Raw genomic sequence first — 25,994 nt, forward strand, 5'->3', positions numbered from 1 at the left:
TGGGAAAAAAAATACCTGCTCTGCCACAGTTAATAACTCTGCTACCCTCACGTTCTGTGACACATAAGCAGGGACACAGCGCAGTTATTAAACTTCGCAGGTTCATTGAATATACGCAGTGCTGCCTGTTGGTGGGAAAAAACTGAAAAGAAATCTATTTGTCCAGCCTGTGTCCGTCCTTACGCCTGTGGAGACGTGTGAGCTGCGTGAAAAACATTGCTAAATCATACGCAGCCAGCTACGCTTTACTGCTGGCTTCGCCATTTGCTTTCCTTAATTGGGAAAAAAAATACCTGCTCTGCCACAGTTAATAACTCTGCTACCCTCACGTTCTGTGACACATAAGCAGGGACACAGCGCAGTTATTAAACTTCGCAGGTTCATTGAATATACGCAGTGCTGCCTGTTGGTGGGAAAAAACTGAAAAGAAATCTATTTGTCCAGCCTGTGTCCGTCCTTACGCCTGTGGAGACGTGTGAGCTGCGTGAAAAACATTGCTAAATCATACGCAGCCAGCTACGGTTTACTGCTGGGTTCGCCATTTGCTTTCCTTAATTGGGAAAAAAAATACCTGCTCTCCAAGAGTTATAATAACTCTGCTACCCTCACGTTCTGTGACACATAAGCAGGGACACAGCGCAGTTATTAAACTTCGCAGGTTCATTGAATATACGCAGTGCTGCCTGTTGGTGGGAAAAAACTGAAAAGAAATCTATTTGTCCAGCCTGTGTCCGTCCTTACGCCTGTGGAGACGTGTGAGCTGCGTGAAAAACATTGCTAAATCATACGCAGCCAGCTACGCTTTACTGCTGGCTTCGCCATTTGCTTTCCTTAATTGGGAAAAAAAATACCTGCTCTGCCACAGTTAATAACTCTGCTACCCTCACGTTCTGTGACACATAAGCAGGGACACAGCGCAGTTATTAAACTTCGCAGGTTCATTGAATATACGCAGTGCTGCCTGTTGGTGGGAAAAAACTGAAAAGAAATCTATTTGTCCAGCCTGTGTCCGTCCTTACGCCTGTGGAGACGTGTGAGCTGCGTGAAAAACATTGCTAAATCATACGCAGCCAGCTACGCTTTACTGCTGGCTTCGCCATTTGCTTTCCTTAATTGGGAAAAAAAATACCTGCTCTGCCACAGTTAATAACTCTGCTACCCTCACGTTCTGTGACACATAAGCAGGGACACAGCGCAGTTATTAAACTTCGCAGGTTCATTGAATATACGCAGTGCTGCCTGTTGGTGGGAAAAAACTGAAAAGAAATCTATTTGTCCAGCCTGTGTCCGTCCTTACGCCTGTGGAGACGTGTGAGCTGCGTGAAAAACATTGCTAAATCATACGCAGCCAGCTACGGTTTACTGCTGGGTTCGCCATTTGCTTTCCTTAATTGGGAAAAAAAATACCTGCTCTCCAAGAGTTATAATAACTCTGCTACCCTCACGTTCTGTGACACATAAGCAGGGACACAGCGCAGTTATTAAACTTCGCAGGTTCATTGAATATACGCAGTGCTGCCTGTTGGTGGGAAAAAACTGAAAAGAAATCTATTTGTCCAGCCTGTGTCCGTCCTTACGCCTGTGGAGACGTGTGAGCTGCGTGAAAAACATTGCTAAATCATACGCAGCCAGCTACGCTTTACTGCTGGCTTCGCCATTTGCTTTCCTTAATTGGGAAAAAAAATACCTGCTCTGCCACAGTTAATAACTCTGCTACCCTCACGTTCTGTGACACATAAGCAGGGACACAGCGCAGTTATTAAACTTCGCAGGTTCATTGAATATACGCAGTGCTGCCTGTTGGTGGGAAAAAACTGAAAAGAAATCTATTTGTCCAGCCTGTGTCCGTCCTTACGCCTGTGGAGACGTGTGAGCTGCGTGAAAAACATTGCTAAATCATACGCAGCCAGCTACGGTTTACTGCTGGGTTCGCCATTTGCTTTCCTTAATTGGGAAAAAAAATACCTGCTCTCCAAGAGTTATAATAACTCTGCTACCCTCACGTTCTGTGACACATAAGCAGGGACACAGCGCAGTTATTAAACTTCGCAGGTTCATTGAATATACGCAGTGCTGCCTGTTGGTGGGAAAAAACTGAAAAGAAATCTATTTGTCCAGCCTGTGTCCGTCCTTACGCCTGTGGAGACGTGTGAGCTGCGTGAAAAACATTGCTAAATCATACGCAGCCAGCTACGCTTTACTGCTGGCTTCGCCATTTGCTTTCCTTAATTGGGAAAAAAAATACCTGCTCTGCCACAGTTAATAACTCTGCTACCCTCACGTTCTGTGACACATAAGCAGGGACACAGCGCAGTTATTAAACTTCGCAGGTTCATTGAATATACGCAGTGCTGCCTGTTGGTGGGAAAAAACTGAAAAGAAATCTATTTGTCCAGCCTGTGTCCGTCCTTACGCCTGTGGAGACGTGTGAGCTGCGTGAAAAACATTGCTAAATCATACGCAGCCAGCTACGCTTTACTGCTGGCTTCGCCATTTGCTTTCCTTAATTGGGAAAAAAAATACCTGCTCTGCCACAGTTAATAACTCTGCTACCCTCACGTTCTGTGACACATAAGCAGGGACACAGCGCAGTTATTAAACTTCGCAGGTTCATTGAATATACGCAGTGCTGCCTGTTGGTGGGAAAAAACTGAAAAGAAATCTATTTGTCCAGCCTGTGTCCGTCCTTACGCCTGTGGAGACGTGTGAGCTGCGTGAAAAACATTGCTAAATCATACGCAGCCAGCTACGCTTTACTGCTGGGTTCGCCATTTGCTTTCCTTAATTGGGAAAAAAAATACCTGCTCTCCAAGAGTTATAATAACTCTGCTACCCTCACGTTCTGTGACACATAAGCAGGGACACAGCGCAGTTATTAAACTTAGATAATTCATTCACTAGAGGCAGTGGGGCCTTTCGTTTTCCAAAAAGGGCAAAAATTATATTTGGCCTGCAGTCTTGCGCCAATTTATTTCCTGCCTGGGAAATCTAATCACTGGTAATACAGCATGCTGAGGGGTAGGGGTAAGCCTAGAGGACGTGGACGTGGACGTGGCCGAGGACGCGGAGGGCCAAGTGAGGGTGTGGGCACAGGCCAAGCTCCTGATCCAGGTGTGTCGCAGCTGTCTGCTGCGCGATTAGGAGAGAGGCACGTTTCTGGCGTCCCCACATTCATCGCCCAATTAATGGGTCCACGCGGGAGACGGTTATTAGAAAATGAGCAGTGTGAGCAGGTCCTGTCCTGGATGGCAGAAAGTGCTTCGAGCAACCTATCGTCTACCCGCAGTTCTGCGCCGTCCACTGCTGCCAATCCGAATCCTCTGTCTGCTGCTCCTCCTTCCTCCCAGCCTCCTCACTCCACTACAATGACACCTGCTCAGGAGCGGGAACACTCCCAGGAACTGTTCTCGGGCCCCTGCTTAGATTGGGCAGCAGCGGTTCCTCTCCCACCAGAGGAGTTTATCGTCACTGATGCCCAACCATTCGAAAGTTCCCGGGGTCCGGGGGAAGAGGCTGGGGACTTCCGCCAACTGTCTCAACAACTTTCTGTGGGTGAGGAGGACGATGACGATCAGACACAGTTGTCTTGCAGTGAGGTAGTAGTAAGGGCAGTAAGTCCCAGGGAGCAGCGCACAGAGGATTCGGAGGAAGAGCAGCAGGACGATGAGGTGACTGACCCCACCTGGTGTGCAACGCTTACTCAGGAGGACAGGTCTTCAGAGGGGGAGTCAAGGGCATCAGCAGGGCAGGTTGCAAGAGGCAGTGCGGTGGCCAGGGCCAGGGGTAGAGGCAGGGCCAGACCGAATAATCCACCAAGTGTTTCCCAAAGCGCCCCCCCGCGCCATGCCACCCTGCAGAGGCCGAGGTGCTCTAAGGTCTGGCAGTTTTTCACAGAGACGCCTGACGACCGACGAACAGTGGTGTGCAACCTTTGTTGCGCAAAGCTCAGCCGGGGAGCCAACACCAACAGCCTCACCACCACCACCATGCGCAGACATATGATGGCCAAGCACCCCACAAGGTGGGACGAAGGCCGTTCACCGCCTCCGGTTTGCACCCCTGCCTCTCCCCCTGTGCCCCAACCTGCCACTGAGATGCAACCCCCCTCTCAGGACACAGGCACTACCGCCTCATGGCCTGCACCCACACCCTCATCTCCGCTGTCCTCGGCCCCATCCAGCAGTGTAGTTCAGCGCACCGTTCAGCCGTCGCTTGCGCAAGTGTTCGAGCGCAAGCGCAAGTACGCCGCCACGCACCCGCACGCTCAAACGTTAACCGTCCGCATCGCAAAATTCATCAGCCTTGAGATGCTGCCGTATAGGGTTGTGGAAACGGAGTCCTTCAAAAGTATCATGGAGGCGGCGGCCCCGCGCTACTCAGTTCCCAGTCGCCACTACTTTTCCCGATGTGCCGTCCCAGCCCTGCACGACCACGTCTCCCGCAACATTGTGCGCGCCCTCACCAACGCGGTTACTGCCACGGTCCACTTAACTACGGACACGTGGACAAGCACAGGCGGGCAGGGCCACTACATCTCCCTGACGGCACATTGGGTGAATTTAGTGGAGGCTGGGACAGAGTCAGAGCCTGGGACCGCTCACGTCCTACCCACCCCCAGAATTGCGGGCCCCAGCTCGGTGGTGGTATCTGCGGAGGTGTATGCTTCCTCCACTAAAGCACCCTCCTCCTCCTCCTCCTCCTCTGTCTCACAATCAAGATGTGTTAGCAGCAGCATGTCGCCAGCAGTCGGTGTCGCGCGGTGTGGCAGCACAGCGGTGGGCAAGCGTCAGCAGGCCGTGCTGAAACTACTCAGCTTAGGCGATAAGAGGCACACGGCCCACGAACTGCTGCAGGGTCTGACACAGCAGACCGACCGCTGGCTTGCGCCGCTGAGCCTCCAACCGGGCATGGTCGTGTGTGACAACGGCCGTAACCTGGTGGCGGCTCTGCAGCTCGGCAGCCTCACGCACGTGCCATGCCTGGCCCACGTCTTTAATTTGGTGGTTCAGCGGTTTCTGAAAAGCTACCCACGCTTGTCAGACCTGCTCGTAAAGGCGCGCCGGCTCTGCGCACATTTCCGCAAGTCCCACACGGACGCTGCCACCCTGCGCACCCTGCAACATCACTTTAAGCTGCCAGTGCACCGACTGCTGTGCGACGTGCCCACACGGTGGAACTCTACGCTCCACATGTTGGCCAGGCTCTATGAACAGCGTAGAGCTATAGTCGAATACCAACTCCAACATGGGCGGCGCAGTGGGAGTCAGCCTCCTCAATTCCTTTCAGAAGAGTGGGCCTGGTTGGCAGACATCTGCCATGTCCTTGGTAATTTTGAGGAGTCTACCCAGGTGGTGAGCGGCGATGCTACAATCATTAGCGTCACCATTCCTCTGCTATGCATCTTGAGAAATTCCCTGCAAACCATAAAGGCAGCTGCTTTGCGCTCGGAAACGGGGGCGGGGGAAGACAGTATGCCGCTGGATAGTCAGGGCACCCTCCTGTCTATTTCACAGCGCGTACAGGAGGAGGAGGAGGATGAGGAGGAGGGGGAAGAGACAGCTTGGCCCGCTGCTGACGGTACACCGGCTGATTGCCTGTCATCCTTTCAGCGTGTATGGCCTGAGGAGGAGGAGGAGGAGGAGGATCCTGAAAGTGATCTTCCTAGTGAAGACAGCCATGTGTTGCGTACAGGTACCCTGGCACACATGGCTGACTTCATGTTAGGATGCCTTTCTCGTGACCCTCGCGTTGCACGCATTCTGGCCACTACGGATTACTGGGTGTACACACTGCTCGATCCACGGTATAAGGAGAACCTGCCCACTCTGATTCCCGAAGAGGAAAGGGGTTCGAGAGTGTTGCTATACCACAGGACCCTTGCGGACAAGCTGATGGTAAAATTCCCAGCCGACAGCGCTAGTGGCAGAAGGCGCAGTTCCGAGGGCCATGTTGCAGGGGATGTGCGTAGATCGAGCAGCATGTACATCCCAGGCAGTGCAACAGTCTTTAAGGGCCTGGCCAGCTTTATGGCTCCCCACCAAGACTGTGTCACCGCTCCCCAGTCACGGCTGAGTCGGCGGGAGCACTGCAAAAGGATGGTGAGGGAGTACGTAGCGGATCGCACGACCATCCTTGGTGACGCCTCTGCCCCCTACAACTACTGGGTGTCGAAGCTGGACACGTGGCCTGAACTAGCCCTGTATGCCCTTGAGGTGCTTGCTTGTCCTGCGGCTAGCGTGTTGTCGGAGAGGGTGTTTAGTGCGGCTGGGGGAATCATCACCGATAAGCGTAGCCGCTTGTCAACCGACAGTGCCGACAGGCTAACACTCATCAAGATGAACAAAGGCTGGATTTCCCCAGACTTCTGTTCTCCACCAGCGGACAGCAGCGATACGTAAGCAATACGTAGGCTGCACCCGCGGATGGAAGCTACGTTCTCTCTCACCATCCAAAACGGGGACATTTGTGCTTCATCAATCTGTGTCTAATATTCCTCCTCCTCCTCCTCCTGCTCCTCCTCCTGAAACCTCACGTAATCACGCTGAACGGGCAATTTTTCTTAGGGCCACAAGGCTCACTCAAATAATTTTTCAGAACAATTTTTATAAGTTTCAATTAGCTTAAAAGCGTTGGAACTTTAACTTGAACCAATTTTTCGTTACACTGGGCTGCCTCCAGGCCTAGTTACCACTTAAGCCACATTAACCAAAGCGATTAATGGGTTTCACCTGCCCTCTTGGCTGGCCATGGCCAATTTTTGGGATGTACATTAGTACTGTTGATACAGCAATTTTTGTGGGCCCTCGCCTACAGTGTAATCAAATTAATTTTTAGCCCACCTGCATTACAGCTGACGTTACCTCAGCTGTGTTGGGCAATGCAATGGGATATTTCTATGTACCGCCGGTGGCTTCCTGGCACCCACCCAGGCAGTGGGTCCACAGGGAGTTAAACCTACATGTGTCCACTTGTAAAGAACCCCAGTCAGACTGGGGCATGCAGTGTGGGCCGAAGCCCACCTGTATTACGCACGACATTACTACCTCAGCTGTGTTGGGCAATGCAATGGGATATTTTTGTGTACCGCCGGTGGGTTCCAGGGAGCCACCCATGCTGTAGGTGCACACTGAGTTTTTAATACATCTGTACACTTCTAAAGAACCCGTCTGACTGGGGCATGCAGTGTGGGCCGAAGCCCACCTGTATTACGCACGACATTACTACCTCAGCTGTGTTGGGCAATGCAATGGGATATTTTTGTGTACCGCCGGTGGGTTCCAGGGAGCCACCCATGCTGTAGGTGCACACTGAGTTTTTAATACATCTGTACACTTCTAAAGAACCCGTCTGACTGGGGCATGCAGTGTGGGCCGAAGCCCACCTGTATTACGCACGACATTACTACCTCAGCTGTGTTGGGCAATGCAATGGGATATTTCTATGTACCGCCGGTGGCTTCCTGGCACCCACCCAGGCAGTGGGTCCACAGGGAGTTAAACCTACATGTGTCCACTTGTAAAGAACCCCAGTCTGACTGGGGCATGCAGTGTGGGCCGAAGCCCACCTGTATTACGCACGACATTACTACCTCAGCTGTGTTGGGCAATGCAATGGGATATTTTTGTGTACCGCCGGTGGGTTCCAGGGAGCCACCCATGCTGTAGGTGCACACTGAGTTTTTAATACATCTGTACACTTCTAAAGAACCCGTCTGACTGGGGCATGCAGTGTGGGCCGAAGCCCACCTGTATTACGCACGACATTACTACCTCAGCTGTGTTGGGCAATGCAATGGGATATTTCTATGTACCGCCGGTGGCTTCCTGGCACCCACCCAGGCAGTGGGTCCACAGGGAGTTAAACCTACATGTGTCCACTTGTAAAGAACCCCAGTCTGACTGGGGCATGCAGTGTGGGCCGAAGCCCACCTGCATTAAGCACGACATTACTACCTCAGCTGTGTTGGGCAATGCAATGGGATATTTCTGTGTACCGCCGGTGGGTTCCAGGGAGCCACCCATGCTGTGGGTCGACAGGGACTTCACAATAGGGAGTTGTACCTGCCTGTGTCTATGAATTAAAAAGCCCGGTCTGACTGGGGCATGCAGACACCTTGACAGAATGAATAGTGTGTGGCACATAGGTTCCCCATTGCTATGCCCACGTGTGCAGCTCCTGATGGCGGTGGCACAGGATTCTATTTCTCATTGCTTCTGTACAGCATTGTGGGCTATCGCTCCGCCACTTTTAAAGAGGGTCGCTGCCTAGCCGTGCCAACCTCTGCAGTGTATGCCTGAGGTCCCTCGTCATGGCAGACGCAATTCTAAATAGACATGAGCGTGGTGTGGCATGAGGGCAGCTGAAGGCTGCGCAGGGACACTTTGGTGTGCGCTGTGGGGGGGAGGGGGTGCGGTTGGGCAGCATGTAACTCAGGAGAAGTGGCAGTGGAGTGTCATGCAGGCAGTGATTGTGCTTTGTTGGAGGTAGTGTGGTGCTTAGCAAAGGTATGCCATGCTAATGAGGGCTTTTCAGAAGTAAAAGTTGTTGGGAGGGGGGGGGGGCCCACTCTTGCCGCTATTGTGGCTTAATAGTGGGACCTGTGAACTTAGGATGCAGCCCAACATGTAGCCCCTCGCCTGCCCTATCCGTCACTGTGTCATTCCCATCACTTTCCTGAATTGCCCAGATTTTCACACATGAAAACCTTAGCGAGCATCGGCGAAATACAAAAATGTTCTGGTCGCCCATTGACTTCAATGGGGTTCGTTGTTCGAAACGAACCCTCGAGCATCACGGGAAGTTCGTTACGAATAACGAACACCCGAACATTTTGGTGTTCGCTCATCTCTAGTAACAACCCCTCCCCCCCATATGTAATGCTGTGTGTAGAACTGGAACTCGTCACTACTACGATTCATCCATCGACACTACGAAACACGTCTCTTCTGCCTGGTGTGCAGAGGTCAGCCACCGCCACCACTCTTATCTTCTGCAGAATTGTTTATGTTAGTGGGCGCTCTGCATACAAGAAATACCAGAACAGATCTGTCAGTAAGGCTGTATTCACATGTGCCATTTTTGCTGTCATTTGTGATAAAACATTTTACTTAGGCAATACTCAAGGGGTATCGTAGCCTTATCAATCAGGTATGCCTAATTATTATTTGATGCATCGAAGAACAGTACTGTTTTATTGTTCCAATGCAAGAGGTTATATAGTGTAGCATCCCCCACAAAGTAAACCATTCAAAGTCCACAGCATGTGTGATACTTCTCTCTTAGTAAAACATTACAAAGGTGCCATTTTTGCTGTAATTTGTGATAAAACATTTTACAGTAATTTTAGCAAAAAATGCCTCCAAAACATTGTAAAAGCCACACTACTGCCCTGTACACATCACATTTTATATGTCTACTATATATGCCAGGACAAGATCCCCCCTGATACATATGGTAAAAGAGGCTGTGATGGACGCCTAACAGTGATATCCATCACCCATGGAATATAGCGATATTTGTTTAATGGATACATTGATAGAGTAATCACTTAATTTAGGTATTCAAGTGGTATCGTAGCCTTATCAATCAGGTATGCTTAATTATTATTTGATGCATCGAAGAACAGTACTTCTGTTTTATTGTTCCAATGCAAGAGATTATATAGTGTGGCATCCCCCACAAAGTAAACCATTCAAAGTCCACAGCATGTGTGAAACTTCTCTCTTAGTAAAACATTACAAAGGTTAATTATGACAAAGCTGCATGCTCAGCGTCTGTTTGTAAAATTTCACTACAATACGTCTTTTGCAAACATACTTCTTGCTACGCACACAGCACAAATATAATTAACACGGCACTACTGCGTAAAATATAATTCAATACTTTCAGAAAATCATGAGCTGTTCAATAGCTTGTCATGACATATCCATCAACCGGATGCTGTTGTAGGCTATGGTTGATGGATACCACTGATTAGCATTGATTTAAGTTGTACATCAACCATGATATCCATTTAATTGATACTTCATGAAAACTCATTAAACATGTCGGAGGCTTCCATACCTTTAATGGATGCCAGTGTCAGATGCCATGCAGTGGCATCCGTCACTCAGAGGCTACTATGGTAAGAAAATTGTACATATGTTTCACATATACTCTCAGTCATATACGGTGAACAGGCCCTAAAAGTGGCACGTGTGACTACAAGATGCATGTGTGCATGTTTCTTCTCAATCAGGTGTGAACTTTAGGGTAGGAGTTCATCTCCTTAAGGAGGAGGCCACTGCCATAGTCATGTTAAGATTCTTTTCATCATCTGATTAGCAGAGACGTAAGCCTACTAAAGGCTTAACATTAGTCGAGTTTGGTACTTGTGGATGACATTAGTTCATTGAATTCAGACAGCAATTCATTGATTGTCATATGGAAATATATGTATGCTGCCATAGTTTTTCATACTTTTTTGTGTGAGAAGCTTTGACTCCTCTAGCATCCATTTCCACTTGCACAAAAAAAGCCATCTGACACTACAGTAAATTAAGCACAACTCTTACTCTCCTGCTAACACTGTTTTTCTTCCACCTTTCTGTTCTTTATGCTTTCCACCCTGAAAAAAAATGTGAAAAACATGAAGTTCAGATGTGAGAGAAAACTCATGAAAATAGGGTTAAAAATGGAGTCCTCGTCACTGAGAACAGTTGGACTAAGGAGGAAGCTTGCAGACAGCCTAGAGCTTGAGAATAAGACTAAAAACTGGTAGTGGATGAGGTTAAAGCAAGTAGGAAGTGACCAAAGGTGTGGAAAACGTCTCCTTTTATTTGATAAAATATGTGATCAGTAGAGATGAGCGAACACCAAAATGTTCGGGTGTTCGTTATTCGTAACGAACTTCCCGTGATGCTCGAGGGTTCGTTTCGAACAACGAACCCCATTGAAGTCAATGGGCGACCAGAACATTTTTGTATTTTGCCGATGCTCGCTAAGGTTTTCATGTGTGAAAATCTGGGCAATTCAGGAAAGTGATGGGAATGACACAGTGACGGATAGGGCAGGCGAGGGGCTACATGTTGGGCTGCATCCTAAGTTCACAGGTCCCACTATTAAGCCACAATAGCGGCAAGAGTGGGCCCCCCCCCCCTCCCAACAACTTTTACTTCTGAAAAGCGCTCATTAGCATGGCATACCTTTGCTAAGCACCACACTACCTCCAACAAAGCACAATCACTGCCTGCATGACACTCCACTGCCACTTCTCCTGAGTTACATGCTGCCCAACCGCACCCCCTCCCCCCCACAGCGCACACCAAAGTGTCCCTGCGCAGCCTTCAGCTGCCCTCATGCCACACCACGCTCATGTCTATTTAGAATTGCGTCTGCCATGACGAGGGACCGCAGGCATACACTGCAGAGGTTGGCACGGCTAGGCAGCGACCCTCTTTAAAAGTGGCGGAGCGATAGCCCACAATGCTGTACAGAAGCAATGAGAAATAGAATCCTGTGCCACCGCCATCTGGAGCTGCACACGTGGGCATAGCAATGGGGAACCTATGTGCCACACACTATTCATTCTGTCAAGGTGTCTGCATGCCCCAGTCAGACCGGGCTTTTTAATTCATAGACACAGGCAGGTACAACTCCCTATTGTGAAGTCCCTGTCGACCCACAGCATGGGTGGCTCCCTGGAACCCACCGGCGGTACACAAAAATATCCCATTGCATTGCCCAACACAGCTGAGGTAGTAATGTCGTGCGTAATACAGGTGGGCTTCGGCCCACACTGCATGCCCCAGTCAGACTGGGATTCTTTACAAGTGGACACATGTAGGTTTAACTCCCTGTGGACCCACTGCCTGGGTGGGTGCCAGGAAGCCACCGGCGGTACATAGAAATATCCCATTGCATTGCCCAACACAGCTGAGGTAGTAATGTCGTGCGTAATACAGGTGTGCTTCGGCCCACACTGCATGCCCCAGTCAGACTGGGATTCTTTACAAGTGGACACATGTAGGTTTAACTCCCTGTGGACCCACTGCCTGGGTGGGTGCCAGGAAGCCACCGGCGGTACATAGAAATATCCCATTGCATTGCCCAACACAGCTGAGGTAGTAATGTCGTGCGTAATACAGGTGGGCTTCGGCCCACACTGCATGCCCCGGTCAGACGGGTTCTTTAGAAGTGTACAGATGTATTAAAAACTCAGTGTGCACCTACAGCATGGGTGGCTCCCTGGAACCCACCGGCGGTACACAAAAATATCCCATTGCATTGCCCAACACAGCTGAGGTAACGTCAGCTGTAATGCAGGTGGGCTAAAAATTAATTTGATTACACTGTAGGCGAGGGCCCACACAAATTGCTGTATCAACAGTACTAATGTACATCCCAAAAATTGGCCATGGCCAGCCAAGAGGGCAGGTGAAACCCATTAATCGCTTTGGTTAATGTGGCTTAAGTGGTAACTAGGCCTGGAGGCAGCCCAGTGTAACGAAAAATTGGTTCAAGTTAAAGTTCCAATGCTTTTAAGCGCATTGAAACTTATAAAAATTGTTCTGAAAAATTATTTGAGTGAGCCTTGTGGCCCTAAGAAAAATTGCCCGTTCAGCGTGATTACGTGAGGTTTCAGGAGGTGGAGCAGGAGGAGGAGGAGGAGGAATATTAGACACAGATTGATGAAGCAGAAATGTCCCCGTTTTGGATGGTGAGAGAGAACGTAGCTTCCATCCGCGGGTGCAGCCTACGTATTGCTTACGTATCGCTGCTGTCCGCTGGTGGAGAACAGAAGTCTGGGGAAATCCAGCCTTTGTTCATCTTGATGAGTGTTAGCCTGTCGGCACTGTCGGTTGACAAGCGGCTACGCTTATCTGTGATGATTCCCCCAGCCGCACTAAACACCCTCTCCGACAACACGCTAGCCGCAGGACAAGCAAGCACCTCAAGGGCATACAGGGCTAGTTCAGGCCACGTGTCCAGCTTCGACACCCAGTAGTTGTAGGGGGCAGAGGCGTCACCAAGGATGGTCGTGCGATCCGCTACGTACTCCCTCACCATCCTTTTGCAGTGCTCCCGCCGACTCAGCCGTGACTGGGGAGCGGTGACACAGTCTTGGTGGGGAGCCATAAAGCTGGCCAGGCCCTTAAAGACTGTTGCACTGCCTGGGATGTACATGCTGCTCGATCTACGCACATCCCCTGCAACATGGCCCTCGGAACTGCGCCTTCTGCCACTAGCGCTGTCGGCTGGGAATTTTACCATCAGCTTGTCCGCAAGGGTCCTGTGGTATAGCAACACTCTCGAACCCCTTTCCTCTTCGGGAATCAGAGTGGGCAGGTTCTCCTTATACCGTGGATCGAGCAGTGTGTACACCCAGTAATCCGTCGTGGCCAGAATGCGTGCAACGCGAGGGTCACGAGAAAGGCATCCTAACATGAAGTCAGCCATGTGTGCCAGGGTACCTGTACGCAACACATGGCTGTCTTCACTAGGAAGATCACTTTCAGGATCCTCCTCCTCCTCCTCCTCCTCCTCAGGCCATACACGCTGAAAGGATGACAGGCAATCAGCCGGTGTACCGTCAGCAGCGGGCCAAGCTGTCTCTTCCCCCTCCTCCTCATCCTCCTCATGCTCCTCCTCCTCCTCCTGTACGCGCTGAGAAATAGACAGGAGGGTGCCCTGACTATCCAGCGGCATACTGTCTTCCCCCGCCCCCGTTTCCGAGCGCAAAGCAGCTGCCTTTATGGTTTGCAGGGAATTTCTCAAGATGCATAGCAGAGGAATGGTGACGCTAATGATTGTAGCATCGCCGCTCACCACCTGGGTAGACTCCTCAAAATTACCAAGGACATGGCAGATGTCTGCCAACCAGGCCCACTCTTCTGAAAGGAATTGAGGAGGCTGACTCCCACTGCGCCGCCCATGTTGGAGTTGGTATTCGACTATAGCTCTCCGTTGTTCATAGAGCCTGGCCAACATGTGGAGCGTAGAGTTCCACCGTGTGGGCACGTCGCACAGCAGTCGGTGCACTGGCAGCTTAAAGTGATGTTGCAGGGTGCGCAGGGTGGCAGCGTCCGTGTGGGACTTGCGGAAATGTGCGCAGAGCCGGCGCGCCTTTACGAGCAGGTCTGACAAGCGTGGGTAGCTTTTCAGAAACCGCTGAACCACCAAATTAAAGACGTGGGCCAGGCATGGCACGTGCGTGAGGCTGCCAAGCTGCAGAGCCGCCACCAGGTTACGGCCGTTGTCACACACGACCATGCCCGGTTGGAGGCTCAGCGGCGCAAGCCAGCGGTCGGTCTGCTGTGTCAGACCCTGCAGCAGTTCGTGGGCCGTGTGCCTCTTATCGCCTAAGCTGAGTAGTTTCAGCACGGCCTGCTGACGCTTGCCCACCGCTGTGCTGCCACACCGCGCGACACCGACTGCTGGCGACATGCTGCTGCTAACACATCTTGATTGTGAGACAGAGGAGGAGGAGGAGGAGGAGGGTGCTTTAGTGGAGGAAGCATACACCTCCGCAGATACCAGCACCGAGCTGGGGCCCGCAATTCTGGGGGTGGGTAGGACGTGAGCGGTCCCAGGCTCTGACTCTGTCCCAGCCTCCACTAAATTCACCCAATGTGCCGTCAGGGAGATGTAGTGGCCCTGCCCGCCTGTGCTTGTCCACGTGTCCGTAGTTAAGTGGACCGTGGCAGTAACCGCGTTGGTGAGGGCGCGCACAATGTTGCGGGAGACGTGGTCGTGCAGGGCTGGGACGGCACATCGGGAAAAGTAGTGGCGACTGGGAACTGAGTAGCGCGGGGCCGCCGCCTCCATGATACTTTTGAAGGACTCCGTTTCCACAACCCTATACGGCAGCATCTCAAGGCTGATGAATTTTGCGATGCGGACGGTTAACGTTTGAGCGTGCGGGTGCGTGGCGGCGTACTTGCGCTTGCGCTCGAACACTTGCGCAAGCGACGGCTGAACGGTGCGCTGAACTACACTGCTGGATGGGGCCGAGGACAGCGGAGATGAGGGTGTGGGTGCAGGCCATGAGGCGGTAGTGCCTGTGTCCTGAGAGGGGGGTTGCATCTCAGTGGCAGGTTGGGGCACAGGGGGAGAGGCAGGGGTGCAAACCGGAGACGGTGAACGGCCTTTGTCCCACCTTGCGGGGTGCTTGGCCATCATATGTCTGCGCATGGTGGTGGTGGTGAGGCTGTTGGTGTTGGCTCCCCGGCTGAGCTTTGCGCGACAAAGGTTGCACACCACTGTTCGTCGGTCGTCAGGCGTCTCTGTGAAAAACTGCCAGACCTTAGAGCACCTCGGCCTACGCAGGGTGGCATGGCGCGAGGGGGCGCTTTGGGAAACACTTGGTGGATTATTCGGTCTGGCCCTGCCTCTACCCCTGGCCACCGCACTGCCTCTTGCAACCTGCCCTGCTGATGCCCTTGACTCCCCCTCTGAAGACCTGTCCTCCTGAGTAAGCGTTGCACACCAGGTGGGGTCAGTCACCTCATCGTCCTGCTGCTCTTCCTCCGAATCCTCTGTGCGCTGCTCCCTGGGACTTACTGCCCTTACTACTACCTCACTGCAAGACAACTGTGTCTGATCGTCATCGTCCTCCTCACCCACAGAAAGTTGTTGAGACAGTTGGCGGAAGTCCCCAGCCTCTTCCCCCGGACCCCGGGAACTTTCGAATGGTTGGGCATCAGTGACGATAAACTCCTCTGGTGGGAGAGGAACCGCTGCTGCCCAATCTAAGCAGGGGCCCGAGAACAGTTCCTGGGAGTGTTCCCGCTCCTGAGCAGGTGTCATTGTAGTGGACTGAGGAGGCTGGGAGGAAGGAGGAGCAGCAGACAGAGGATTCGGATTGGCAGCAGTGGACGGCGCAGAACTGCGGGTAGACGATAGGTTGCTCGAAGCACTTTCTGCCATCCAGGACAGGACCTGCTCACACTGCTCATTTTCTAATAACCGTCTCCCGCGTGGACCCATTAATTGGGCGATGAATGTGGGGACGCCAGAAACGTGCCTCTCTCCTAATCGCGCAGCAGACAGCTGCGACACACCTGGATCAGGAGCTTGGCCTGTGCCCACACCCTCACTTGGCCCTCCGCGTCCTCGGCCACGTCCACGTCCACGTCCTCTAGGCTTACCCCTACCCCTCAGCATGCTGTATTACCAGTGATTAGATTTCCCAGGCAGGAAATAAATTGGCGCAAGACTGCAGGCCAAATATAATTTTTGCCCTTTTTGGAAAACGAAAGGCCCCACTGCCTCTAGTGAATGAATTATCTAAGTTTAATAACTGTGCTGTGTCCCTGCTTATGTGTCACAGAACGTGAGGGTAGCAGAGTTATTATAACTCTTGGAGAGCAGGTATTTTTTTTCCCAATTAAGGAAAGCAAATGGCGAACCCAGCAGTAAAGCGTAGCTGGGTGCGTATGATTTAGCAATGTTTTTCACGCAGCTCACACGTCTACACAGGCGTAAGGACGGACACAGGCTGGACAAATAGATTTGTTTTCAGTTTTTTCCCACCAACAGGCAGCACTGCGTATATTCAATGAACCTGCGAAGTTTAATAACTGCGCTGTGTCCCTGCTTATGTGTCACAGAACGTGAGGGTAGCAGAGTTATTATAACTCTTGGAGAGCAGGTATTTTTTTTTCCCAATTAAGGAAAGCAAATGGCGAACCCAGCAGTAAAGCGTAGCTGGCTGCGTATGATTTAGCAATGTTTTTCACGCAGCTCACACGTCTACACAGGCGTAAGGACGGACACAGGCTGGACAAATAGATTTGTTTTCAGTTTTTTCCCACCAACAGGCAGCACTGCGTATATTCAATGAACCTGCGAAGTTTAATAACTGCGCTGTGTCCCTGCTTATGTGTCACAGAACGTGAGGGTAGCAGAGTTATTATAACTCTTGGAGAGCAGGTATTTTTTTTCCCAATTAAGGAAAGCAAATGGCGAACCCAGCAGTAAAGCGTAGCTGGGTGCGTATGATTTAGCAATGTTTTTCACGCAGCTCACACGTCTACACAGGCGTAAGGACGGACACAGGCTGGACAAATAGATTTGTTTTCAGTTTTTTCCCACCAACAGGCAGCACTGCGTATATTCAATGAACCTGCGAAGTTTAATAACTGCGCTGTGTCCCTGCTTATGTGTCACAGAACGTGAGGGTAGCAGAGTTATTATAACTCTTGGAGAGCAGGTATTTTTTTTCCCAATTAAGGAAAGCAAATGGCGAACCCAGCAGTAAAGCGTAGCTGGGTGCGTATGATTTAGCAATGTTTTTCACGCAGCTCACACGTCTACACAGGCGTAAGGACGGACACAGGCTGGACAAATAGATTTGTTTTCAGTTTTTTCCCACCAACAGGCAGCACTGCGTATATTCAATGAACCTGCGAAGTTTAATAACTGCGCTGTGTCCCTGCTTATGTGTCACAGAACGTGAGGGTAGCAGAGTTATTATAACTCTTGGAGAGCAGGTATTTTTTTTTCCCAATTAAGGAAAGCAAATGGCGAACCCAGCAGTAAAGCGTAGCTGGCTGCGTATGATTTAGCAATGTTTTTCACGCAGCTCACACGTCTACACAGGCGTAAGGACGGACACAGGCTGGACAAATAGATTTGTTTTCAGTTTTTTCCCACCAACAGGCAGCACTGCGTATATTCAATGAACCTGCGAAGTTTAATAACTGTGCTGTGTCCCTGCTTATGTGTCACAGAACGTGAGGGTAGCAGAGTTATTATAACTCTGGCAGAGCAGGTATTTTTTTTCCCAATTAAGGAAAGCAAATGGCGAACCCAGCAGTAAAGCGTAGCTGGCTGCGTATGATTTAGCAATGTTTTTCACGCAGCTCACACGTCTACACAGGCGTAAGGACGGACACAGGCTGGACAAATAGATTTGTTTTCAGTTTTTTCCCACCAACAGGCAGCACTGCGTATATTCAATGAATAATAACTGTGTTGTGGCCCTGCCTATACAATTCTTTCCCTGCAGTATCAATGGAGGGTGCAATGCTCTGCAGAGGCGATTTTGAGAAGCCCAAAAAAAATGCAGCACAGCCAACAGCAGCCTGGACAGTACTGCACACGGATAAATATGGCCCTAGAAAGGACCGTTGAGGTTCTTGAAGGCTACACTCACTCCTAACACTCTCCCTGCCTATGCAGCACTTCTGTCCCTAATGCCAGGTGCAACGGTCTGCAGAGGCGATTTTGAGAAAAAAAAAAAAATCCCACTGCTAACAGCAGCCAACACACAGCTATCAGTGGCCCTAATAAGGACCTTTGGGGGGTCTTGAAGCCTACACTAACTACCAATTCTTTCCCTACAGCAGCTCCGGTATAAACAGCACTGTCCCTCATCTAACTCACACCGCATCTGAGGCGAGCCGCGGGAGGGGCCGACTTTTATATTAGGCGAACACCTGATCTCGCCAGCCACTCACAGCAGGGGGGTGGTATAGGGCTTAAACGTTGCAGGGGGAAGTTGTAATGCCTTCCCTGTCTTTCAATTGGCCAGAAAAGCGCGCTAACGTCTCAGGGAAGGAAGTGAAAGTAACCAGAACACCGCATGGTGTTCGTCACGAATAACGAACATCCCGAACACCCTAATATTCGCACGAATATCAAGCTCGGACGAACGCGTTCGCTCATCTCTAGTGATCAGCTTATGAAAACATGTTTCGGGGAGAACCCCTTCGTCAGTTCAGCTGGTGTTTAAAATATACAATAATATCTCATTATAAACCCTTTTTGGGACCCACCAATTAGAGATGAGCGAGTATACTCGCTAAGGCAAACTACTCGAGCGAGGAGTGCCTTATGCGAGTACCTGCCCGCTCATCTCAAAAGATTTTGGTGCCGGCGGGGGAGAGCGGTGAGTTGCGGGAGTGAGCGGGGGGGGGGGGGGGGGGGGGGGAGGGGAGAGTGAGGAAGAGATCTCCCCTCCGTTCCTCCCCACTCTCCCCCGCCGCTCCCCACCCCCCTCCGGCACCCGAATCTTTTGAGACGAGCGGGCAGGTGCTCGCATAAGGCACTACTTGCTCGAGTAGTTTGCCTTAACGAGTATACTCGCTCATCTCTAGTCACTAACCAACATGCTTTAACCTGGAGTGTTGCGCCTCTTCCACTGCCAGCTTTTAGTCCTGTTGTCTTGTTCTGTTATGCCCACCCAGGTGGGGCGTCATCTGCTCAGGCAGCACCTCCACCATCGAAGATATCACTCTATGCTCTTCACCACATACGTAGTTTCATCCTTCACAATAAACGCAACTGTGCCCGTTTTCTCCACCCTTCTCTTCTTGCCTCCTCATCCACAGCCTAGAGCTTGTGTCTATATGAGTGACCGTAAGACGTTCCCGGTTTCATAGACTCACCGTTGTGGTCAAAACGACACTTGGTGGCAAAATGTTCCCGAAGTATATACACTATATCAGCAAAGTGTGAGCCGCACATTCAACTGGGGCATAATTAACATGGGCACTATAGGCGCTTGTTTTTCCTATTCTATGGCTTTAAGTATACATTTTTACCAAATGTTACAATTTATATAAACCAAAATCCCTTCAATATGGCATAATGGCAGCTGATCGATATTCTGGATTATTGGATGCCCATAGAACAGTCTATAAAGCAGACTAACGAGTCTCATTACTGGTTTCCCTCTAGTGAATCCTCTGGCTCCCGTGTTGTAAAATCCTAAATCATACTGCAGTTCTCTGCTGGAAACTACTAGAAGTCCTCAGGATGGGAGTAAATATTGTACTTTTTGCAATTCCAATGATGTAGATAATTAGTAATAATGTTTTTTGCACTGACCGTACTTTTACTGTAAAATCTGTATCTAGGTAATAGATCAGCATCTGGATTTCATGCATTCAGACGCGAACCCCAGCATGAACTACAGCTTGCTAAGTAACGATAATGCCTTCATGAACTATTACCCTCACTACTTTACTCAGAGGACACTGACGGCAAGATTCCAGATGAACAACACTAAGCCCCCACATGTCCAGATGGTGAGAAAACCAGTGCTAACCGTAATGGGATTGCTGGCTTTGTTGGGTACGTTTGGGGTTAATTACTTATAACAGATACCCATGTCGCAATGTTCTATTAATTAATGAAATGTGAAAATGTTCTAAACAGTATTATTGGGCAGTGTGTATTATAATCAGAGGACTCAGAGGCCGCCCTTCGTTTAATGTATGCAGCACTTCAGGAAATGCATCCCATTGGTAGTGACGAGGTCCGTGGGAAAAGTCACAGGTTTATATGTTACAAGGGTAATAATGTGCTGATTATTATATGCAGGAGCTGCAGATACATTGTTTTATGTAGAGAACACTTAACCCCTCGAGTGGCACGCCCGGAAATTTTCCGGGACGAGCTCCACTGCTCATAGCAACATAGCCCGGAAGATTTCCGGGCTATGTATCACTATGGGAGCTACAGAGCACAATGCCACAAGCTGTGACAGTGTGCTCTGCCTGCACAGACCCACAGAGAACAAAGCAAGGGCTTTGAAAAACCAGCAGAAGATATTGCGATATGTCGGCAATCTCCTGCTTTGTTTACAGGTTGCCATAGAGACCATCGGCTTGTCAGAAGCAAGCCGATGGTCTCTGTGGCAGGGAGAGCTGGTTGTTAGCTGTCAGAGGACAGCTAGGTACCTGCTCTTACAGCAGAGATCAGAGAAAACCTCCGATCTCTGCTGTGTTAACCCTTTACATGCTGCAGTCTATGTGACTGCAGCATGTAAAGGGCTGTCACTGCAGCATGTAAAGGGCTGTCACCATCGGACCCCCGGAATGTGATCAGGGGTCCTGATGGGTCCCTGTGGAAGTCCCCTAAAGGGACAAAAAAAAAAATAAAAAAAAATAAAAAGTTAAAAAATTATAAAAAAAATAATAAAAACACTTGTCTCCCTTTACTTTGTAAAAAGTCAAAAATACAATCACACATGTGGTATCCATGCGTCGTAATGACCCAGAGAAGGAAGTTAATACATTATTTAACCCCTTAATGACATGGCCCCTTTTTTCTTTTTTCCCCATTTCTTTTTTTCCTCCCTCCTGTTTAAAAAATCACAACTTGTCCCGCAAAAAACAAGCCCTCATATGGCCATGTCAATGGAAAAATGAAAAAGTTATGGCTCTTGAGACGCAACTGCAAAACTAGTTGAAATTCAATGATTAGACCATTTTAAAAAAACTGGCCTGGTGGGCACGACAGGGTGGTAGAAAACCCGCCACTCAAGGGGTTAAAGGGATTTTCCATCTCTAAATGATTTATGACCTCTTCTCTGGTGGGGGGGGGGGGGGGTTGAATACTCAGCCCCCCTCCAATCAACTGTCAGCTGTATGGGTATATTGTGCAATGGCCTGGGTTGCCACCATTGCTCTTTTTGAAGCTTCCAGTAAATCTTGTTATTTGTATAGCACCAACTTATTTCGAAGCTTTCAAGTAATTTATTTTACCCCCCCCACCAAGCTGGGTACTCATTTTACCAATCTTGAGTCGGCTACCTGAACCATACGGGATTGAACTCTCAACCTTCAGGTCGTGAGCGAGAGCATTTCTGCTGCCTCAGCACTCTGCGACACGGCTCATTTCAATGATCGCTGTCAGGCTGGACTCCTCTGTAATTGGCTGTGAGAAGGGGGCGAGCATGCAGCAAGTACACAATGACATGCATACTTGCTACATGCTGCCAGTCCGTATGCACTATCTGTGTATGTGTGCGTAATAGTCGCTAGCAGTAAACTTGACCGGGTAAAGGACCTTTAGTGAATGACAATGATGTGACCGGCCATGTTGCACAGCAAAGGAGGGGATAGCGGGTGTCAGCTGACGGCTGTTATCCCCTCCCTCATTGCATGGCTGGTCACATGGCTGTCATTCAATTTAGGGAAGGTCCTTGGAGCGACGGGCAAGCAGCAGCAACACCGGTAGAAGCTTTCTTCCCTTTGATTAGAACTTTTACCGCTTAGCAAAGCGGTTTGCAGAGTAGTTTAATCATTATACTACAGAATAGGGTTTTTAGCGGCTTACTTTTTAGTAAACGGAATGATTAAAGCTAGAAACCTATTTGCGGCCCCAGGAGGTTTGCCAATTTTTTTTTTTGGCCCCCACCTACTGCGAAGTTGTGCCGGCCTGTGATAAAACGACATAATCAATGAACATTTATGTTTTGCAGGAGAAACACTGATTTCCACTAGCATGATCAGCGACGCGGATTCACCCGGCAACTATAGTACTGTGGGAGTCATAGCAAGCATACATGAGCCAAAGAGCGGAGATCTGACTGATAGCTGGCAGTCGGCCATAATCGTCTATGGTTCAGACGACAACAGAACGTCCACGGACATCAATTTTGTAACATTAAATCTGACAAATTTTCCGAAGTCAAAAAGTGAGAAAAAAACATTAAGTCTCTAATAACAAAAAAAGGAAATTAATTAGAGATGAGCGAGCATACTCGCTAAGGGCAATTACTCGATCGAGCATTGTCCTTAGCGAGTACCTGCCCGCTCGAGAAAAAAGGTTCGGCTGTCGGCGGCAGGCAGGGAGCGGCGGGGGAGAGCGGGGAGGAACGGAGGGGAGATCTCTCTCTCCCTCTCTCCCCCCTGCTCACTGCGGCAACTCACCTCTCATTGGCGCCGACAGCCAAACCTTTTCTTCCAAGGGGGCAGGTACTCGCTAAGGGCAATGCTCGCTCATCTGTAAAATTAATGCAAAATGCTACATTATCCTCTGTTAATGATTTTTGATCTAATCTTGTTTATTTATGTATGCAATAATTTTATATTAACCTATATACGGCTGCCTTCACTTCCCTCCTGGGCAGCTGAGGGAAAACCGAATGGACCCTATGATAGTCAATGGCATCCGTTGAGTGCTGTTCAGTTCCATCATAAGACGGATCTGTGCAGCCAACGGAGCAGATGTGAAAGCACAGAGAAACGTACAAGAAGGAAAGCTCCTGGGTTCTACAATTCCCCTTTTTAATGTGCTGTCCCCCCCCCCCCCAACGCCTGCACACGCTGACCGTGTCCAACCATCGTTGACAGAGGACACATACCATTCCGGTAGACATAACAGAAGAATGACCCATCACAGAGTTCTAAGAGAAGATGCTTCAGAATCGTCGTATTATTGGGTATACAAGCATTTACTAAAGCAGACGTGCCAGAAGACCTGACGGCTCCTCTGTAGGGGGTTGTGTCAAATATGTATCTGGTTACCTGAGTCTGACACCCCGCTCCCTTACAGATCTGGTGTATGTCACATACTACATGGATAACTTGGTAACAAATCCATTTTTGGAATGGCAAAAAGCAGGAAGTCCCGACTTCCCATCCATTGAAGACTTTAGGCACATCCATGATTCTGAGGTACAACCGTATATTGCAGTATTTAAAGGACTATGAATTTATGTTTCTATCTAATTATCTCTCTACAATAATGTCCTTCAAAGCTGTCTAGCTACTAATGCTTTCTGTCAGTTCTGAAATCAGCCCAGGTTAAATAGCTCTATAAGCAACTAGGCCCTTAGTTTATGAGCCCGTAGTACTAATATATTTATGTATGAAGAGTTCCTACCATAGTGGCTCCTTCATCAACCTAGTACTGTACATTGTCTAGGACAAAGGGCAGCTGAAGCTCATCACTCCCATCCACAATGCTCTCCGCAGGGTTGCAACACCCTTTATTTTCTCCCTCCTCTTTGTCTATCACCCTACCCGTTCTCTCTATTTTGTTGAAGGGGTTGTCAGAGTTAAAGGGGTTGTCCCGCGGCAGCAAGTGGGTCTATACACTTCTGTGTGGCCATATTAATGCACTTTGTAATGTACATTGTGCATTAATTATGAGCCATACAGAAGTTATAAAAAGTTTTATACTTACCTGCTCCGTTGCTGGCGTCCTCGTTCCCATGGTGCCGACTAATTTTCGGCCTCCGATGGCCAAATTAGCCGCGCTTGCGCAGTCCGGGTCTTCTGCTTTCTTCAATGGAGCCTCTCGTGCAGGATGCCGGCTCCGTGTAGCTCCGCCCTGTCACGTGCCGATTCCAGCCAATCAGGAGGCTGGAATCGGCAATGGACCGCACAGAAGAGCTGCGGTCCACGGAGGAAGAAGATCCCGGCGGCCATCTTCACCGGTAATTATAGAAGTCACCGGAGCGCGGGGATTCAGGTAAGCGCTGTGCTGTTTTTTTTTAAAGTCCCTGCATCGGGGTTGTCTCGCGCCGAACGGGGGGGGGGGGGGGGTGTTGAAAAAAAAAAAACAACGTTTTGGCGCGGGACAACCCCTTTAAGGAAAACCCCTGTGCACTAAAATAACAAATCAGCAGTTACTCGCCCTTCCCCCATTGGTCCTGCTTCGATCTCCCGGTGATGTCATTTAGCAGGCTGAGGCAGTCTACAAACAAGCTGCAGCTTCCAATGACAGCGCTCAGTGATCATGCCCAAGCCCTGTCATTGGTTGCTGCAGGAGGTTTATGGGACATCACAGCTGCCTGTAAACAGAGAGTGGAGACCAGGGTTGGCGGCAGAGGGGGAGCGAGGAGAGGTGCATAACTGCTGATTTGTTATTTTAATGCATGTGGGATTAAGTGACTGGGGTTTCCCTTAACTCGGACAACCCCTTTAATAACCTTAGACTTCAATTCCTTCATAATCAAACCTCCTACTCCTGTCTACAAAACTTTTTATGAGCTGCACCAGTTCTCTGGAATGAGCTACCCCAGACAGTCAGGTTAATTACCAATATGCACAGTTTTAAGTGTGCCTTAACCCCTTAATGACACGGCCTATTTTGGGCTTAAGGGCGCAACGATTTTTGGCGGATTTTCTTCTCCATTTTTTAAAAGCCATAACTTTTTTATTTTTCTGTCGACGCGGCCGTGTAAGGGCTTGTTTTTTGCGTGGCGAACTGTAGTTTTTATCGTGCCACTTTTGGGTACGTTGACTATATTGTAAAACGTTTATTATTTTTTTTATGATAGCAGGAAGAGAAAACGCATCAATTCTGCCACAGATTATTGTATTTTTTTTTACAGCGTTAATCATGCAGCATAAATGACACAATCCTTTTTTTCTGCGGACCGGTACGGTTACAACGATACCAACATTTTTAGGCTTTTTCCACTTGCCTGCAATAAAAACCCTTTTTTAGGAAATCTTTTTTTTTCTAAATCGCTGCATTCAAAGTCCTGTATCTTTTTTATTTTTCCGTGTACGGACATCTATAAAGGCTTATTTTTTGCGAAACGAGCTGTAGTTTTTATTGGTACCATGTTGGGGTACATACGGCTTTTTTGATCACTTTTATTGTGTTTTTAGGGAGGCAAAATGCTAAAAATTAGCATTTTGCCTCAGTTTTTTAGCGTTTTTTTAAACACTTTTTTCAGTGCACAGTGAGCAGCATGTGCACCTTATTGTACGCTTTGTTACGGCCGCGACAATACCAAATATGTGGGGTTTTAATTTTTTTTACTTTTTTTATGCTAATTAGAGATGAGCGAACACCAAAATGTTCGGGTGTTCGTTATTCGGAACGAACTTCCCGCGATGCTCGAGGGTTCGTTTCGAACAACGAACCCCATTGAAGTCAATGGGCGACCAGAGCATTTTTGTATTTCGCCGATGCTCGCTAAGGTTTTCATGTGTGAAAATCTGGGCAATTCAAGAAAGTGATGGGAACGACACAGCAACGGATAGGGCAGGCGAGGGGCTACATGTTGGGCTGCATCTCAAGTTCACAGGTCCCACTATTAAGCCACAATAGCGGCAAGAGTGGGCCCCCCCCCCCTCCCAACAACTTTTACTTCTGAAAAGCCCTCATTAGCATGGCATACCTTAGCTAAGCACCACACTACCTCCAACAAAGCACAATCACTGCCTGCATGACACTCCACTGCCACTTCTCCTGGGTTACATGCTGCCCAACCGCCCCCCCTCCCCCCCCACAGCGCACACCAAAGTGTCCCTGGGCAGCCT

The 25,994-nt window shown here is 49.4% G+C and overlaps 1 protein-coding gene across 2 annotated transcripts in view; it reads left to right on the forward strand.

Moving 5' to 3' along the window:
• Positions 1–25,994, forward strand: part of IDUA (alpha-L-iduronidase) — a 131,875-nt gene that overhangs the window by 95,714 nt on the left and 10,167 nt on the right. For both annotated transcript variants that reach the window (XM_066574323.1, XM_066574324.1), the window contains exons 8-10: positions 19,842–20,058; positions 22,193–22,408; positions 23,269–23,390. In XM_066574323.1, coding sequence (XP_066430420.1) covers positions 19,842–20,058; positions 22,193–22,408; positions 23,269–23,390 — 555 coding nt within the window. The remainder of the gene's footprint in view (positions 1–19,841; positions 20,059–22,192; positions 22,409–23,268; positions 23,391–25,994) is intronic.

The sequence above is a fragment of the Eleutherodactylus coqui genome, chromosome 7 (assembly GCF_035609145.1).
Source record: "Eleutherodactylus coqui strain aEleCoq1 chromosome 7, aEleCoq1.hap1, whole genome shotgun sequence".
Lineage (NCBI taxonomy): Eukaryota > Metazoa > Chordata > Amphibia > Anura > Eleutherodactylidae > Eleutherodactylus > Eleutherodactylus coqui.